The 19,172-nt window shown below is 39.6% G+C and overlaps 1 protein-coding gene across 10 annotated transcripts in view; it reads right to left on the minus strand.

Annotated features, from left to right (window-relative positions):
- Positions 1-435: 435 nt before the first annotated feature.
- Positions 436-19,172, minus strand: part of RGS22 (regulator of G protein signaling 22) — a 63,754-nt gene continuing 45,017 nt past the window's right edge. Inside the window, exons 18-29 of one of the 10 annotated variants that reach the window (XM_061373234.1) lie at positions 18,947-19,109; positions 18,174-18,332; positions 16,317-16,376; positions 14,146-14,307; positions 11,132-11,311; positions 9,472-9,612; positions 8,184-8,255; positions 7,293-7,427; positions 6,641-6,775; positions 5,102-5,221; positions 3,464-3,566; positions 436-621 (exon numbers count right to left, since the gene is read on the minus strand). In XM_061373234.1, coding sequence (XP_061229218.1) covers positions 602-621; positions 3,464-3,566; positions 5,102-5,221; positions 6,641-6,775; positions 7,293-7,427; positions 8,184-8,255; positions 9,472-9,612; positions 11,132-11,311; positions 14,146-14,307; positions 16,317-16,376; positions 18,174-18,332; positions 18,947-19,109 — 1,450 coding nt within the window. In that variant the 3' untranslated portion in view covers positions 436-601. Of the gene's footprint in view, positions 622-3,463; positions 3,567-5,101; positions 5,225-6,640; positions 6,776-7,292; positions 8,306-9,471; positions 9,613-11,131; positions 11,312-14,145; positions 14,308-16,316; positions 16,377-18,173; positions 18,333-18,946; positions 19,110-19,172 lie in introns of those variants that run through there. The other 9 variants (XM_061373233.1, XM_061373237.1, XM_061373236.1 and 6 more) reach the window with 9 other exon arrangements.

Below are 19,172 nucleotides of genomic sequence, written 5' to 3' on the forward strand. Positions count from 1 at the left end.
AAAGTTCTCAATCACATTTGTCCCCTGATGTGTTTTATGCCTTTCAGGTGGATCAAAATCAGAAATGAAGCAGAAGATATACTTTGGACCAAAAATCAGACAGGATCGGGAATAAACCACGACAGCATTTGATTTTATGATAGCTCAGACACCTCTTGAGTTATCTTTGATGAACAGAAGTTGCGAAAATAGCAGTACTGAGATCATAGTTTGCCAAGACACGCAGCTTCAGGGCTGTCAGTTCAGTGCAGTGTTTCACTTATTCATTAGATCACACACTGAAGAACTGGGTTTGATTATAAGATCTTTAGGCCCAAGACTGTTTATTTGTTTGTACCATGCATACTTCAGTGGAATCTTACTCTGATTTGAACCTCAAGGTGTAGCGTTAAACAAATGAGTAACACAAGAGTCAGCATCACAATCATGCTGATATGGAATACACTGGAAGATGTTTATTTTCTATCCCTGACTAATGTCACATGGTTCTTAATAATATTCCAGGTCATCTTTGCTTCGGAAATGTAAGGACAAACCTTCCATGCACATTAATTTTGTGTCTCCTGACCACCTTCATTGAATGTCTCTACATTTCCTTCCTTCAGAGAGATTTTAATTTGCCTGCAAAAGATAAAGGAATGTCATTGTTATGTTGAAGCCAATTGAAATCATCAGAACAAATGCATCAAAAAGAGGGAAACAAGGTGTGGTTGTGTTGACCCTCACTAGCAGCCAGCCTCCCACCCAGCTGCTTACCACCTTACTTCCCCCACTCCCCCCAGCAGGACAAGGAGAGAAAAGATGAAAACCTTGAAAGAGAAAGCTTGTGGATCAAGATAACGGTTGCTCACCAATTACTGTCGCAGGCAAAACAGACCTGAATTGGGGAAATTAATATATTGTCAAAATAAATCCGTACTGATTCAGGTAGTGGGAAACAAAAACAAGAAGAAACAAAAACATTTACACACTTAGAGAAGACACTTTTCCTGCCTTTCCCAGGTTCAAGTTCACTACAAGCACCTGTTCTCCTTTCCTTGTTATTACCACAAGTTGCACTCATTTCCTTTGGTGAGGCACTGGAAGCCCCTTCTTCCTTCACATTCTTTTCCTCTACTGCAGCATGGCTCCTCCCAGGCTGCAGGGAATATCTGCTCCACTGTACAGCACCTCCTCCTCTTTCTCTGGCCTTGGTGTTTCCTATGTTGTTTTTCACTCTTTTAATTCTTTCCTCCTCTCTGTCTGTCTTTCCTTTCTTAAACGCATTTCGCCAAGGTGCCACCATGGGGGGCTCAGCTGTGTCCTGTGATGGGTCCATTGGAGCTGACTGGAATAAGCTGTGTCTGGCGTGGAGCAGCCCCTGACTTTCCTCACAGAGGCTGCACCTACAGCCCCCCTGCAGCCTGCACCTTGCCATTTATACCCAATACACAAGGTCTGGACACCTTTGTAGCAAAGTGGAGAGAAGCTGTTCCATCAAGAGCAGCAGCAGTCATCTATAGATATCTCACCCTACCAGCAGAGCGATCAGATCACTGCAGAGCACGGTTGAGGACAGCACCAGGGGATCATGATGGAGGAAGACGAAACTACTCATGGGAACACAAGCTATTGGGAGGGACTAGGCAAGGCTGACAAATCTCCAGTGGTATTGCAGAGTGAGCTGCAACTGAAGCTGTTGGAAGAGACCTCTCAAACAGCCCAAGACCACTACTTTATCACTGTGTTAGCCCATAGCACAGCCTGATGGCTGGCAGGAATGCAACTTTAGGTTTTGAGTACAGGGAGGGCCAGGGACTGCTGGGTTGTCCAGCAAGAGCTGCAGCTGCCTTGGAGGCCCTTGTTGAGCTTTGGGCACAGCTGGGAGCTTCTCATCTACAGAGGAGGGCCAGAGCCCCCGCACAAGGACTCACCACAGTGATGTAGCCATGTGTGAAGCAGAACTGCAGTACAAAAGGCAAATGTATGAAATACAGTAACACCTGCAGGGGTGCATAAGACCCAATGTGACTAGATGACTTTAACTAGAGGAGGTGATAGGAAGACAATAAAAGAACATGAGGAAAACCAAGAAATGCTGCAGTTATCCCAAAGCCGCATAAAGAAAATGCTGCCATGGGAAGAGTGTGCTCAGACACTGAGAAGTTCAAGAGGACTAGGAAGGGCAGGACACCAACTTTCCTAAAACAGCAGTGCTGAAGTACAGAATTAGAAGAGGAAAGGGAAGCAGAGGAGGAAGGGCTGCAATAGTCCAAGTTCTGTTAATTTTTTCAAGTCCATTTAATTTCATCATAGGCTTAAGAAAACAAACCAAACCAAAACCTCCAGGGGATACTTCCATCTAGACATTCAAGCTTTCAAGCAAAATCTGGTTTTCTGTCTTTATCAGACCTCTTTGCTGTCCCAGTTCTTTCTCCCATTCTAATATTTAAGTGGCTTTGGCAGAGACGATCTATTACTAGTTCTGTGTCAAGCCTTTGCCAGTAACTCCATGGGGTCTGAGCTTCCTCCAGTTATCTCACCCTCCTATTTAAAATACTTTAACGGGAAAGCTTACTTAACAGCATTTCAGAGACTACCATTTTGTAACAAAGTCCATCTGGTCAACATTAAGTCCGCTTACCATGACTGAAGAATAATCTTGCCTTCATGTTGAGGCTGTAGAGCTTCAGTTAAACATGATTTGGAGTGGGATAACTTACTACTAATAAGCATCAGCACTGACAGCAGGAAAACTAGCTTTTAAGAACCCAGTTTTCAAAGCTCACTTGTTGGCATCTGGTACTCACTTTCTACTTCTTGGGAAGATTTGAGTGTTTCTCCAACATCACACTGATCTTTGGAGAAATAGTGGATTTTTCAGAGTTTCCAGGCTTGGAGAAGGACATAGATGATGTATTTGCGTATGAAAAGAAAATTAAAATGATGGGAAACTGAAGGGGTTTAATATTACATAGTGCTATTGCTAGCCCTACTGCTAAATTGAGCTATTTAATGAACAAACAGGTCATCAAATCCTTTGGGAAGACCTAAGAAGATATTCACAGCTGAAACAAGGATGAAGCAATGACTCTTACATCCCCCAAAAGCACACTGACAAACTGGTGAGAAAGAAGTTGCATCTCTCTGGTTGTGTGTAAGCTGATGAAGCATTAGAAGCCAGGGAGGTGAAATGCGTATGTGAACCAAATAGGATTGTCATGTCACTCTGTAGAATGAAGAAATGTCCATATTCCTCTCTGCAGTAAAAGCAGTGCTGATACCCTACAACTTTCACTTTCCCTTTCTTAGAAAACCTACTGTCACTCACAAGTATGGTGCAGAGAGCAAATCCCCTGCAGACAGCGTAAGAGAGGCAGAGGTTTATATCCGCAAGTCCAAAGGAGAACAAAATCCTTACACTGTGAGAATTTCACCTAAGCTACAAGCTTGTTCTCCTAAACTGCAGAGCTTGGTTAATAACCTGTAAGGACAGATGATGAAGCTTTCTCCAGATCTTCTTGCATTTTAAGAAGTACTCTCTCCTGCTCCAAGGCTTCTATGTACTTGGAATAGGACCAGGAAGCCTGAAAGAACCATGAAAAATGATCAGCCTCTAGATCATATCACTTGCAGTTCCTTGTCAATTTCAACAGTAAGACAAAAATCTTGTTTATGTTATATCCCCGATATTGAATAATTACAATTATTAAGAAGAGAAATTCTGTCACAATAATATTGGAATCCTGGGGAAAAAAAGAAAAATATGTTGCTGCAAATAAATGAATCTTGAAACACCATGAAAGGCAATTTAAGCAAGTTTGACAGATATGATGTTTATATTCATTTATTCTCCATCCCTGATCTGAATGCTGTTCTCTCTCCTTTTTTCTTCAAAACCTTAATACAGCAGACCTTTCCCTTCCCAAAATATCAGTCTTTTGTGCTATTGAGGACTTAATTTAATCTCCCTGCCACATCCTTCCTGTGTGCCCTTCCTCAAATCGTCAAAGGTCTCATTAATCTCACAGTTATTTCTCCCTGCCCTCTCCAGCAGAATGCTGCTACTGCTACAGGCAGATAAACTGGAGATTTCATCCTTCCCTCTTCTAAGGAACAATTGCTCTTTACATTGCAACAACCACAGTTCAGGTTCCATGTAAATTTAAGGTCACTCTCAAATCAGTATGGGAATTGTACTTTGTCCTCTTCTTGAGGGCTTACACATATGATATTGATATACTGGCTCACTCAACTCAAGAGTGTTTTTTTTTAAAGTAAGTATGAGCAAAGGTAAAAAGGTCTGTTTAAGGGATAACAGTGTGAGCTTAACTATGAAGTTTGCAAGGTGGTTTCAGATTTTGGGGGTATTTCAGGCTGCCTATTTCTATGTTCTGCTCATCACTAACATAATGCCATGGGCAGAGGTCTGTGGAATACAAGGAGCGACCAAAGTGCAATTTACTGCTGTATCACATCATAGCTGTGATTATGTGGTTGCACAGATTCCCCATTATGGCAGTATCAACTCAGCTATAAATGATCCTTTGATCTGCCCAAGGTGGCTTGTCTGTTCTTCCTGTTTCTCCAATAAAGTGACTGTTACCTTTTCACTACAGATTTGATACATCATGAGAGTTGTTCTGGAATACTAAAAACCTGTTTTCTGACAGGTTTTCTATTCAAGTATCTGGATTTCCTAAATGAGTTCAGCTTCTGTTTTTTGACATATGAGCAGAACAGGACTCAAGCCTAAACCAAATTCTTTCAGGATGTGAAATTCACAAGTAATTTAAAGCTTCTTGTTCAAGAATTGAACTTAATTGTCTTCTATTTATCTTTAAATTAAAATTATCTTTGAATCTACACACATAAAGAGTTTAATATGTAGCTGGATATTAATACCCCTCAGAACCTAAATCTTAAAAAAAAAGAAAAAGAAAAAAAATAGCACCTATAAGGTAGGTAAACTTATAACAGTGAAGTTAGTTGTAGAAGAATGAATAATTATTGAAGAACCATGTGACAGTAGCATTCAAAACCAAACTCCACCCTCCCATTCTTCCAAGACATTTCCCCTCTCTTGAATGATGATATCTATAGCAACATGTTTATTATTCACCTCTGACTCACGTCCAACTGAATATGGTGCTTGTCCTGTCTCCACACCAGTTTCATCTGTGAAAGCACTGCTTAGCAAACTGATGGGTTTTTTCCCAGGTTTTGTCTCCCCTTCTTTACCCTGCTAATAAGAACTCATAATTAGGTGGAAATTATAGTTACTGAGCTAAAGTAAAAAGCTAAATCTGTGGAAGGAGAAATTAACATTGGTAACAAGATAGTGTCATATGCAGTGATGTTTTGTAATGCCCAGTTTCATAATTCCTCACATTGGCATAATACGAAGTAGCAGAAGATTAAAAAGCATTTCTTTGTTCTAAGCAAAGTTTCCTGACCTCTACACTCCTGCAGACTACCGTCCTTTCAGATTCAATACCTGCTCCAAAATATAGCTAAGTGAGAGGGCAGATCTGAAGCAGAATGCATTTTAAGGACAGAGAGGCCATTGTGATCCTCTAATTTGGCCTCAGGTATAAATATAGAACATAGGATTTGTCATGATTAATTCCAGCTTGGTCCAGTATCTGTGAATGAACTACAGTATATATGTTAAGAAAACAGGCAATCTGATTTAAAACATTCAAAGTGAAGGACAAGGCATTGTAACCCTTGGTAAGCTGGTCTGGTGACTAACTATTTGTCATTTTCATGTTGGTTTAGTGTTTTACTGAGGCTGCATCTTTGCAAATTCTGTCCAATGATACCAAAACTCTAAAAAGGTGCCTTTCCTTCCTCCTCACAGCCACTGTCTTATGAGCCCATAATCTATAAGGATGACTTTTGGGTATAGAACTGCCCAGGCAATGTGATGTTTTTCTTCTCTCTAGAAGCACGCTTACTAACTTTTGTGGCCCAGTCAATTGATGGAGTGGGGATGCCAAAGCAAATATAGCAGTAGCATGTATAGTAATATACTGCAGTTTATATTTGCTAGGTTTTTCAGTGGAAATGGTGAATTAAGTGAGGTCTTCAATAATGTCTTGAATAATAAATTAGGCAATGTTATGGCAATGTCATATCCCATGACATCGCACCAATGTCTTATCCCATGGCATACCACTTATTAACAAATAAACTTATTGCTAAGAAGATTAAACAGAGGTAAGGGAAATAGTGGAAAAGGAAAATCAATGCTTATGGTTTTACCTTTCTTTGCGAAGGACATGGAAAGAGTAAGTACAGATTTACAGTGGAAGCTGAAACTATTTTCTACACTTGAAAGTAAAAAATCCAAAATGTACTTTGGAGGTAAAATGCAGTTGTACATGCAACAAATTACAAATACTGGCATCAAAGCAGTCTGCAAAAAGTGACTAATGATACTTTTTTAAGTATGCATCATGTGGATCTAGCAGCTAAAGGAACAAATCCACAGATGAGCCAAAGGTGAGTCCATATAGCTGGGCAAATATGTGAAAACGGAGAAGCAAACCAGCCATACTCTCCCAAGGCAGTATCTTTCAAAACAACTATTTCAGCTCTATACTGAAGTAATCACATTATATTGAATGTTCAAGCTTGAACCTACCCCTGAACCTACCCCTTCCTGCTTTCCAGATAAGAGGTCTTTGCGTTGTACCGTGCTTGGTTGGCGTCCCTCGCTGTGGGGAGAGCGGCTGTCAGCCACTCCTCCCTTGCCCTGAGTCAATTGCCGGGTAGCCTTTGATACAGTTTGCTCCATAAATAAGAAATAGGCACACACAAAAATTATTGAGATAGTCAAATAATACTAAGTCATACTAAGTCAGGCATCATTGTCCAGTGAAAACTTCCTTATCTGCCCATTTTTTCCGTTATAGTACATGAAAGTCCAACACCTACCCAGTCAGTTCAGAAATCAAGGTGAGCCCAGGTAGATTTGGTACCCTAGGGACAAATTTGTGAGGAAAGCGAAAGTAGTATTTCTCCCTCACGAACATGATTGTTCTGTTTGACATAAAACCAAAATAGCAACTGATTTGTGGGGCCGGGGGTGGGGGGGAGGGATATATGCAAAAAGTATTTTAAGTATATATCATGTGGATCTAGCAGTTAATAAAGGAACAAATCCACAGATGAGCCAAAGGTGAGTCCATATAGCTGTGCCACACTAAGGGCATATATGTGAAAATGGAAGCAAACCATACTCTCAGCTCTATACTGAAGTAATCACATTATATTGAACATTCAAGCTTACTTCACCCTGTACCTACCCCTTCCTGCTTTCCAGATAAGAGGTCTTTGCGTTGTACTGTGCTTGGTTGGCGTCCCTCGCTGTGGGGAGAGCGGCTGTCAGCCACTCCTCCCTTGCCCTGAGTCAATTGCCAGGAAGCCTTTGATATGGTTTGCTGAATAAATAACAACTAGTCACACACAAAAATTATTGTCAAATAATACTAAGTCATACTAAGTCATGCATCATTGTCCAGTGAAAAATTTCTTGTCTGCCCATTTCTTCCATTATAGTACATAAAAGTCCAACTCCTACCCAGTCAGTTCAGAAATTAAGGTGAGTCCAGGTAGATTTGGCACCCTAGGGACAAATTTGTGAGGAAAGAGAAAGTAGTATTTCTCCCTCAGGATCCTGATTCTTGTTTGACATAAACCCAAAATGGCAACTGATTTGTGGGGCCAGGGATGGGGAGATATATATAACAACATATTTTTTCTAACCCTTCCCAGAGCTTTACTCTCCTTCAGCATGAGCCTGGCAAGACCAGTGAGTGCAGACATTATTTTAAATGCCAAGAAATCATCACCTTCTACAAGATGCCAAGTGAACCTGCTATCACTTATTTTAGATGAACCTTATCAGTATTCTTCAGGGATACTGAATCAGTTGAATAGTTTTGTTACCGAGAGGACAGAAATCTTAGGCAAGAGAACAGGAAATAGCAAATTCCTTAAACACTAATAGAAAGGGAAAAGGGTTTTTAAAACTTACCTGTTCCACCTATTCTTTCAGGAAATTTTACAAAGTAATTGGTTTTCTTTATTTTTTTTTTTTGTGAGAGTAGTCTGCAGACTGTTTACTAAAGTGCATTCTCTGCCTGTCACCTTCTAAAATTTCTTATCCTATTTCCCAGCTTAGAAGGGTAATTCACCTTTCCCATTTGTTCTCCATAAAAGCTGAGCTTTTGTCCTCCTGGCCAAGATTTGCTCTTTACTTCCTTGATCTTAATCAGAAATCTTATAGAGAGGCAACAAACAGATGGAAAATGTAAGTCTGTGAAAACGCAGAAGTGCATTACTTTGAAATATTGCATTCTTGTACTGTAAGTATTGCCAATGGCCTTGCCAGATATATCTGTATGGAGGCAACGTGCTTTGGAGAAAGGAACATGAGTTCCTGGGTTTTAGGCTTCACTTGACACTGGTGTGTGGCCTTGAGTAATGCTTCACTGGTCCTCAGTTTTCATGTGGCTGAAAGAGGACCACAATGTGTACATGTTCTTGTAGACATATATGTCTTTATCTGTCCAGGTACTCATGTGGTTCTCATCATGAGTAACATCTCAACACATGTGTACATAGTATTTAAAATATGTAAAGGTCTTTTAATGCTACTTATGACGGTTTTCAAGTCCAATAATTTCTCTGCCCTTAAATGAATGTTCTTTCCTCAAAGCTGGCCAAACAATTGCATTTTGTAAAAAATAAACTTTTGCAAAGCCTATAATCAATAGGAAAAAAAATCCATTATATTTTAATAACAAAATTCCAAGAAAAACAATTTTACAAGCAAGCATTCCTCTGTAGAGGTCACAGTTCTGTTAACACACTGAAACTGTCTGGAAACTCATTGTGAACAGTCTAACAAATTCACTGTCAAAGCTGAGAAATATTCAAGGAAAGACAAAGACAAAGCAATTATCACTTTGGGGTTTTTTTTTTTAGTAATGTGCAAACTTTTCAAATGCTTCTTCTGAAAAATAGATATTAAATCTGGTTTGGTTTTGTTTTGTTTAGCTTTCAATAATGACCCAGAACTGTATATTCTAAAATACGACAGTGCATGCTGAAAATGCAGACAGGGCTGCAGTTACCCATTGTACACATGGACCATACATAGATTTATATTTTTTTAAATTCAGCCCTCTTTTTCACTCTTCTCTTGGCACAAAAGATGACTAAAATACATTTTCCTCTCTGCTTAACGAAAGGAGTGTTCCACTGGCTCATCTGCTTCAAGTTAAACATATGTATATGCATCGGCAGGATAGGGAACTAATCGCCCTAGGACTGGGTTGCATGTAAAGCTTGAATTCTAACAAAAAGATGTTGGTAGCTTTGGATCAGGCTGAGAAAGGGATGTTTGAATTCATGTGTGCTTGCTCATGAAGGACTTTTTATGTGGTCGTCAACTGTCACCCCAAACTTTGCGAACCTTACCTCTGCTGTTCCATCTTCCTTCTTTTGCATCTTTTTTCCCTTTTTTCTCTCCAAGGCAAGTAGAATTTTGTCACTAGCCACATTGCTTTGAAGCTTACAAAATTTTGGCCAAAATTTAAACAGAAGAGCAAAAATACTCATCTGTGCAGAAGGAAAAGAAAGTCAATCTTGACTATATTAAGAAAACAGAGTTTACTGTAAAATAAAATGTAGTTTACCATGAGAATGAAATAACTATTTCTTTTTCAATATACAGCCTTGTTCCTCCCACGTACTGTGTCCTGACATTTCAGCCCAGCTATGCTCGGCACATGCTTTTCATCAGTGTGTTTATTATTGGTGAGAAATCTTCCTAAAACACAGCTAAAAGGCACTTTCTTTTTTTATATATTCCCCTAAACAATTGTTTGCATTAATGAAAACATCCATCATTTTTTACAAGTATTCTTGATAACATATACACCAGTAGAATTGCTTTTGCACCACTGTTCTGCTCAAGTATTTCAAATATTCAGTTCATTAGGAAGAGGGCTTTTTTCCCCTCCTTAAGAGAAAGGAAATACTTTTTTGCCTCTGGAAAGGGTCTTAAACCACATTACAGATCTATGAGCAAATCTTGGATAATTTCTAAATGATATAATCTCTCAACGGGTCTTTTTTGAACTAGAATAAGAAAAACAATTTTAGAAAAGCAAACAGAGGGGCTCAGTCAATTCTGTTGCTGCACGTACTAAGGCTCACATTTTTCAATTTGTTTAGATGTTTAATTCTCATTGAGAAACTGGGCTTCAAAGGAGCCAAACATGCTCAGCACCTCCCTGCTTCTGGACTTGAAAGTGACACGTGAGTCCCTCTCATGTGCCTGTCACAGCTTTTTGGCCATGTTCTTCCCTTGGTTTTGTGCCATGTTTCTGGAGTTCAGTGGGTTTTACACGGGCTGAAATGACACTTCTATTTCTCTTAGGACCTATATGTACACTTTTCTCTGAGAAACTATTCGTCTTTTGTGGTCCAAACACTTTATAAACTCACAGTTGATGCTTAAAGGTGTTGGCGATGATTTTTAAGGAAAACAAGAACTAGCTTTCTTAAGTTTAGAAGATTGAACAGAGAAGACAGTATAGAGAAATAAGAAAATAGTAAGTCTATAGTAAAGTTAACAAATTCCTGTTCAGTCTGATTAGTACAAAGATCATAGAGAAAATTGTCTACAGTCATTTAATACAGGCTTTCTGTAATAAAGGGAAAGACATTCAGTGAGTGAAGCTGTCTTGTGCTTTACTCACATCTGTGGTTTTTTCACAAACTACAAAAACTACAAACTTTCTAACTACAAATTACTTTGCTTGCATTAACCGAGTGGTAAAGAGTGAGCAATTAAAAACATAGACATAAGTGATTTCTACTGCCAGAATTCCTAACACAGTCTTGGGTAACACCTTGCCAGCTGTCAGAGATTGCCCACTTTATTGGGCAGTAAATCTGAAGCCTTTCTATCATCTCCACATACAATCTTCATTGAAATGCATTACTATACTGTTCTTCATGCCCATGTTTATCTATAGAGTCCAAATTGTCACATAAGCAACTAAGACTCTCCTTAAAATCAGACACACAGACTCTAGCCAGACCCATTACAGAGATTCTCCCAGCTGCTTACCTGTGCCTCTCTAAAAATGTAAGGTCCTAGCTCTCTCCTGTGCTCCAAAATCTTCTTTGCTTGTTCCATTGGGATGTCAATCTGCAAAGCTGGAGGTACGGCAGAATTAATAAAGCAGTCAATAATAGTGGTGATCTTTTTCTGGATTGTGGTTTCATCACAGTGAGAATGGCACAAGTCCTGAAAGATGAAAAATAGCATATTCAGTCAAGAAAGAGAGAGAGGCAAAACCCTTTCCAGGGGCCCAGTGATCAAAGAGTAATAGTCATACAAAAATAATTACACAGTAGATCCTTTCAGTATGTAGGACAAAATTCTTTTAGCAAATGTGCATGGTCAAAGACATAGTTAAGACATGAGCAGGCCTTCTGGTTTGCAAATGCAGATAATAGCAATCTTTGCTTTTAGGTAACAATCTCTGCCTGCACGTTCTAATGAAACAGGATAGTATTTATTCTGCATTCAGTCTGTTACTGTCAAATAGGAGGCATTTCTCAAAAGAGAAACACACCTACAAGCGTGAAATGCACTGATTCTCACAATGAGCCTGCTATGACTAGCATACCCATGGTAACTAAAAGACAAAGCCATGCCCTAAACTACCAGTATGATCTTCCATTCATTGAAATCTACTAGTTTCACCATTCATTAAGATTTTCTAGTTTCCCAAAACCTCAGTGTTTGAAAAAACTCTGGGCAGAACAGAAAATAAAATAAACCTGAACTTAGAAGGGTGAGATGTCAAAGGAACACTGGGGGTTTGCTACCTTTTTTTAATGTGATCCTATTGTTCTTGTAAAGCCTGTTATTACTGTGTCTTCACACTCTGACAGTGCTACAATTGTACTTTGACAAGAAGGAAAAATAATTCAATGAACATCCTTCAAATGCTTTGGAACACCAACCTTCCATCTATCCATAAACACCAAGAAATTTCTATAACATTAGGAGATCATCTCATATATCTACTAGAGACACAATGAGCCCTCTAGAGAATTTTCAGAGAGAGAGCTCTAAATGAAGGATACACAGTTTTGGTATAGGAGGCTGGATATTTACTTTGCAAAGAAATTAAAAACAGGGCTTTTAACCAGAAATGTGGTATGCGAAAGAGCTGGCTTCTATTATTATGAATAGCTTTGTGAAGGAAAAAAAGAATGATAACAGCTACAATGAACAAAGAAAGGCAATACAAAAACATATTCAATATATCCCAAGAATATATTATGGCTTCCTTTGCTCATCTAACATAGAAGAAAAGGCAGAGAGCTGGAGTAAGAGAGAAGACAAAAAAGCGTATGATATGAAGAGGGATGAGACATGAGCATAGAGGAGCAGATGGAAATGATCCACAGAGTTATCTTTTTTTGCATTTGTTTAAGAAATAAAAAATGTTTTGTGATTGTCCCAAGATGTGCCGCCAGCCTGATGGGTTACAGGGAACGACGCAGTCATTGACTCCTAGAGGGAGTTCTGTCTAAACTGATGGCATGATATAGCTCAGACAATACAAGCATGCACTGTGCAAAGTGCTGCCCACGTCTTTGGCAATGTGCCTCCAGTTCAGCCTGACCCACAACACTCCTACTACTCTAGCCCTTTGCTTCCATAAAGAGCATCAACTGCCAACCACGACAAATTGCATGCATGTGAAAATATGGTCAGATTGTACTTTATCTTGATAAGAAGACAAGTAAAATTAACAAATGAAGGAGAGGGGGTGGGACAGAAAAACAATGAAGCCTTTCTTCAGAGAGTAGATCCACAAAGAAAACAGTCTAAACTACACTCCACGTGTCCTCCACAATGTAGCAATGAAGAGTCATAAATCTGAAAACGGTTTATGCCATGGAACTTCAGGTGCCTTCATGTCAAGCTTCTAGTCTAAGCTATTCACTCTAAAAATGAGAGACAGCAGCACCCCCAAAGAGCATTTCAGCCAATGATTCCTTGCTTGGGGATCTGAGCCTCTGTGAGGAGGGGAGATTGTCCTGGAAACAGAGGAGCTTCAGCTTCTTAAGCAGACCCCAGATTCAAATGTGTAAAATTAAACAATGAAATTACACCCATATGCCTACAGCAGGATCTCCAGTGCTGATGCTGATGCATGTGCTACTGCAGCATCAGCTGTGTTTACCTCCTAATTTCTCCATATGTTCTAACCTCATGCTTCTTGCATGCAATGTGCACACAGCCTATGGTTAGGAGCTCAAGAAAGGCTCTGCGCTTTTGCATCAGGTAGCACTTTTGCATCAGCAATATCGCAGAAGCAAAAGGAATGAGGAACATGTGAAAGATCCATGGTGTCCCTGTGCTCAGTCCAGGGTGATGCTAGGAGACTGCAGCGTGATTTTAAAGCTCACCGCAGAGTTTTCCCATTGTGTTTCACCCCACAGAGCAGCAATTTCACAAAGGGTCATGTGTTTGGGAGAGTGGAAATCCCTGCTGACCTTCCCCATCACATTTCATCTTGGCCATGTCTTCAGCTGCAGTCAAAAGTAACAGTACAAAATGCAAGGGAGCTGGGTTCTGCATTGTACATATAAGCTTTTTGTGGAGATACTGTCTTTACATCTGTACATTTGATTGAATTTAAAAGTTTTCTCTGATTTTTGAGTGATTGCTGGATTCAGCAATAATCCCATCATTTAACACTATGCAACTAGAAAGACAGAATGAATATTTTAATGCTTGCATATTTTCTACTGCTCAGCAGCTGTATACCAAAATCTGGGCATTAGCTAGTTAGTAGTGTCCCTTTAGAGACTCGGAAGAAAATTACAGTTTGAAAAACATAAAGAAATCGAGGAATAATACATTCAAGTAATTTAAAACATCTACCCTTAAGAAGTGAGAATTTTCGTAGAAGAAAAAAGGTTTAAACAGTGAAAGAGTTTTTACAATGAACAAAAAAATACATAGAGATATTTTGTTAAAATTCTCCTAATATGCAGTATTGAATGCGTTTTCTTACAAATTGACTGGTACTCCCTTGCTCCATTTTGCCACTGTACCTTATACTTCTGGACCTCTTGCCAAAAGAGCAATCCATTCGCCAGTAGATCTCCTTGCAGTGACACAAAACGTTGAAATTCATTGGCTGTTATTGGATTCAACAGTGCTTTGCGGAAAGCAATTACTTCACTAGATGAAGAAACACACTTATTGTTCGCATGCTGTCAAAAGAAGAAATAAATGCACCAAATAAACTTTGTTTCAGAAAGCGATAACAAAGGCAATAGTTAGCATAAACTGTCTGATTCATATCTGCGCTGACCCTAGCTTTCAGTAGTTTATGAGTTTATGGCATGGATGGAATAGAATGTGGCAAGGTTTCATTTCTTTCTTTCCTTCTTTCTTCTTTTTTTTTCTTTTTCCAGTTCAGTTTGGGCAGCATTTTTTGGAAGACGTGATGGGAGAGGAAATGACTGACAATGATTTAGACCATATGACTACATACTATAAAGTATGGAAACAGCTATTGTTATTGATTATGGCAACAGGCTACTTTTCTAGAGAACAGTTTGAGTTTTCTGCAAACAAACAACAAAGAAAAAGACACAGAAAAACCACATAGCTTAAAGTTGGAAAATGCTTCTGACAGGGCTCTCACCAACAAAATGAGCTTTGAAATGTGTTGCCATGATCACCAACAGAAGCTGGAGAGTTTGCTCTCTGTGGAATAAAGCCACCAATAGTAAAAGAAAATTTAAAGCCATCGAGACATTTCAAAATCATTGAGACATGCTGCAAAGCACACAGTGGTAGGCAGCCAGGAAAGGGTGGAGAAAGAAAGACGGCTTATTCAGAGACAGTTTGTTTGAAATGAGTTCAGGCTGGCCTGCCTTCCTGAACAAACAATTCTTGTGTTGTCACTGAGAAGTAAGCCAAACAACCCACTTTTGTTATCAGATGGATGAATGATAACTGTCTTCTAACAGTGGTATAAATTCTTGAAGTCCTGAAGGGATGGAATGCTGTTCAATGGTCAGCATAGGACAAAGGCATTTTTAGTTCTTGCAGACAGCCCTGGAAATCTAACCTGACTCTAACCTGAAGGTCTTTCTGCAGCTTCTCTTAAGAACAGGGGTTATACTTTGCATCCTGCTACAGAGGCTGCCAGGCATGGGAGCCTACCCTAGTAAAAAGGTGAGTGGTGGCTGTCCAAAAGGTCCTTCGGTTAAAATAAAGTCAGCTCAAATTAGACAGTAAGGTGGGATCTTCTCACCCCTCTTCCAATTCGCCAGTCATGCTCTGCCCCCTGTGACCAGGATTTAGGCAACTTTTTGGAGAACGTATTTCTGGGGCATGTGCATGAAGGGAAGAACAAAATGTTGCTCTCATCCCTATACTAATATATGAACACTGCTTATTTTATGGGTCAACCTTGAAGCAGAACAGGGAAAATAACCATCTTCCTGACAAACAAAGTGAAAACTCAGCTAACAGAACCCACATGCACTTCGGATCCCTTTTGAGCTGATGGTTTGCATGAAAAATTGGTGACCGGGTCTCCAGTTTGATTTCAACAGACAATAAAAGTTCAACCGAATAAATGTACACAACTTGTGTGTTGGCAATCACAAAGAGTTCAGTGCTCTTCAAGAGGAAAAACTGGCAAACATCTGATGAAATCTATTATTACAAAGGTTTAAGATGCTTAAAATTGATATTATCTCAGTACTATAAGATTAAAATACAATTCTGAATGAAACAGATACTGTGAGATACGATTAAACCTGCCCACTCCACTGCATACTTCACATTCCCTTTTGTGTCTGCACGTAATCCACTCACAATAATAAATAAACTACCAGATGCTGGAATGAACAGCTTGTCCCAATAAGTCCATTGCATGCAAAATACAGATAAATGTGAATTAAAGGTATAATATCAGTTTGAGGAGTGTTAGTTTTCCATAGCCCAAGACAAGAGACATGTTTTTTTTCAAGTGTGACCTCCCTATCCGGGAAGGGAGAGAAATTTACCATGAACACCCAGCAGGGATCTAAATTCACCAGTGATGTGAGTAATCAGTCCACTGCAGCCAATACAATCATGCCTGCTTTCAACAGCATTACATTTGGGTCACACACTGTCAGCAGGGAAATTATGAAGGATGTGCAAGGTCCAAATGAAAAAGACAGTGAAACTCCAGACACAAGAGACAGGAAACTTCACTTACCTTCCACAGCCTAGTTGTCTTCTGGTTTTGTCGTGAAAGATCTTCACTTATGTCCCTTATCTGCGATTGAACAGAAGATTATAATTGCTTTTTTTTAACTCCTTTTGTTTCATGTTCAGCCCAGTAACTATTATAGTTGATACATCTTCATATGGATGCTTATATCTGAATCTTGTTGTGGACCCACACTGAATGCCATCCCTCATTCAGCTATAAATGAGCACATGCTCATCAAGACAGGAAAGTTAAAGAAGACAACAGGCAATAGCAGTTAGACTGCACTCTTCCACTGGTTTACCTTGTCCATAATGCTCTGAGGGATCAATTACATTAGGAAGAAATTTGGGACTTTTGTTTTTCTTTTTTTGGTATGAAATTGTTTTGGTTCCTTTGGACAGCTATATCAGAAACACAGACTTGACTCCACAGCTTCTTTGTGGGAAGTATACACCTCAAATCAAGGGCAGATTTTCTGAGTAAGGACTACATTGCATGGCCACTATGTTTGGTCACTGTGAAATGTGAAGCCAATTTGAGAATGTCATCTGGTTTCATTTCTTCTGAAATACTTTCTTCAAAGGACGTTTTCATCCTCTGAATTTGCAATAAGAAAGAGAGAAGTCAGACATTAATGGAGTAGAAAGACTAAAAGCTCATTAGAAATATGTATTTCCTATAAACTGTTGGATACAGCATCTTCCAAACTGTGTGGGCTATTCTCCCTGCCATCACAGTGCAGCAGGTGCAAGAAGATGCATGAGCTAGCTTCCAGACCTGGAAGCAGCTTAGCCTTAGTGCATGGTCTTGTGCCAGGGCTTGGAAAGGAGGCAGAGATCAGCTGAAAAGGGCAGAGGGTTAGGAAATTTTGCTCTAACTAGCATATTCTTTATTAAAATCACTATTTGTCTTATCAGAACCTATACTTTTCAGATTGCTTAGTGCTCTGAATCAATGAAAAGAATTACAGCTCATCTGCACTTCCAACAACACTTTTGATAACCTTTTTGATATTAAAAAGAGGATAGAAAACAAGTTTTATGAATCACCACAGTGTGCATATGTGTCTGCTTGGTGGAACTGTCAAGTTTCCTTCTGATGTGACATTTGCATTTCAGAGCTGTTGTGGGAGCGCAAAAAGCCAAGTCATTTTGCATCTGTCACCATCAGGATGATCTCCCTACATAGATTCCAGCCACATAGGCACACTCATAAAAGGCAGATGTTAGCTCTGCCCATTCCCCAGTCCTAATGAGCCAGCAGGAGTGAAAGGCTCCTCATTCCCAATTTTCTGGCAACTTCCTGAAGTAACCAATTGGAACAAGGCTTGTAGCAGTTAACGTCCCCACTCAGCAGATTTCACAAGCCCTGGAGTAATTTCTACACCACAGCTCCAGATGGGAGAATACAGGCAGCATAAAAGAAGAGGAAGAGAGAGAATACAGCATGGAAAGCCCACTCATTTGCTTGTGTTCTTGTCCCCTTGGGCAAATCTTTTACACAAAGCAGCATTTCTTCTGTATGTAAGGGTATGGCTAGGGCAAAATGTCATATAGCCAGCGAAGCACTACGGCAAAGATTAGATTACTCTTCTGGCAGCCTGGCTGGCAGCAAAACTAACATCAGGTTCTTCACATTTAGGATAGAACAATAATACTGTCATCTAGACTAAGCCTTCGGAGGAGCTGCCTTCAGTTATCAGGCTAAATGCTTCAACCTGTACATGCTATAGTGTCTTTTTAAACATTAACTGAATGTGAGTTGTGAGCTGCTTTTCCTCTGAACCATTTTATCCCAACAGGGAATTATGAGCCAAACAACAAGCAATGTCTGGATGTGTTGCTGTTCTCAAAAAATTACCTTCGCTTGTCCCTCCACCCGATGGTGTTCATCTGCCAGGAACAATGGCAGCCATTGTTCTTCTAATCTCTTCTGAACACATTGTTGAATTTCTAGCAGAACTGTTGCCGAAAGTTGATCCTGAAGGATTTGTTCCCATCCTCCACCTGAATGAATTATCTGAGCAATCCAAATACAATAACACATTACATAAACTTCTGTGTATACCAAAAATCCTTTATCTTTCTACACCCTTGATTTAGCAAAGCATGAACTTAACTGTAAACAAAGCATTTAATGCATGCTTACCCAAGGCTCATGTGTACTTTTCATAAAAGGGAACAGATTACTTTTGCCCCTACCTATAATAGAATACAGACTCCAGCAAATACTACCCCAGCTTGACCAAGAAAATTTCTGAAGTATCAAGACGTATCAGAGTACCACAGCTCAGCCTTGCTGTCTGCAGCTTTACTGACGTACTAAAATAGGAACCTGGAACAGCTCACTCTACCTGACAGCCATTTTTACACTTCTTCTGAGCTTTTTTGTGCATGCGCTGGCTGCAGCCTCAGATCAGGGTTTAAGAGAGATGTTCTGTAAGGAGAGTGGGAGGAAGAGCCTGAACAGGAAGGAAGGGATTGCCACAACCAGAACCAGATTTCTGGCCAAAAAATATAGGTAAAATTTTAGGAGATAGCCAGGGGAAAATCTGGAGCAAAGCTGATTAGGGACTTTTATCTCAGCCATATTCAGTGTGATTTTTTTTCTATGAACAGTTTTTTAACTGGTACCTGTTCTTGTTGTTCGCTGGTAGCTGGGCTGTTGGGTCCAAAGAAGTATTGTTTGTTGAAGTACTTTTTTTTAATGTCTTGAGATTTTTCTTCCCTATTTTCTTTATCCTTGTGGAGCATCTCTCTGAACTGTTCCATATCTAGCCAGCACATGAGATCCATGCTATAAACAAATTTAAACAGAATGTCTTTTCAATATTGAGTTAATTTCATCAACATTCTGGAG

Source organism: Neopsephotus bourkii, unplaced genomic scaffold, assembly GCF_033783945.1.
Source record: "Neopsephotus bourkii isolate Nb327-2 ecotype Australia unplaced genomic scaffold, CSIRO-AGI_Nbou_v1 NB_1630, whole genome shotgun sequence".
Classification (NCBI taxonomy): Eukaryota; Metazoa; Chordata; class Aves; order Psittaciformes; family Psittacidae; genus Neopsephotus; species Neopsephotus bourkii.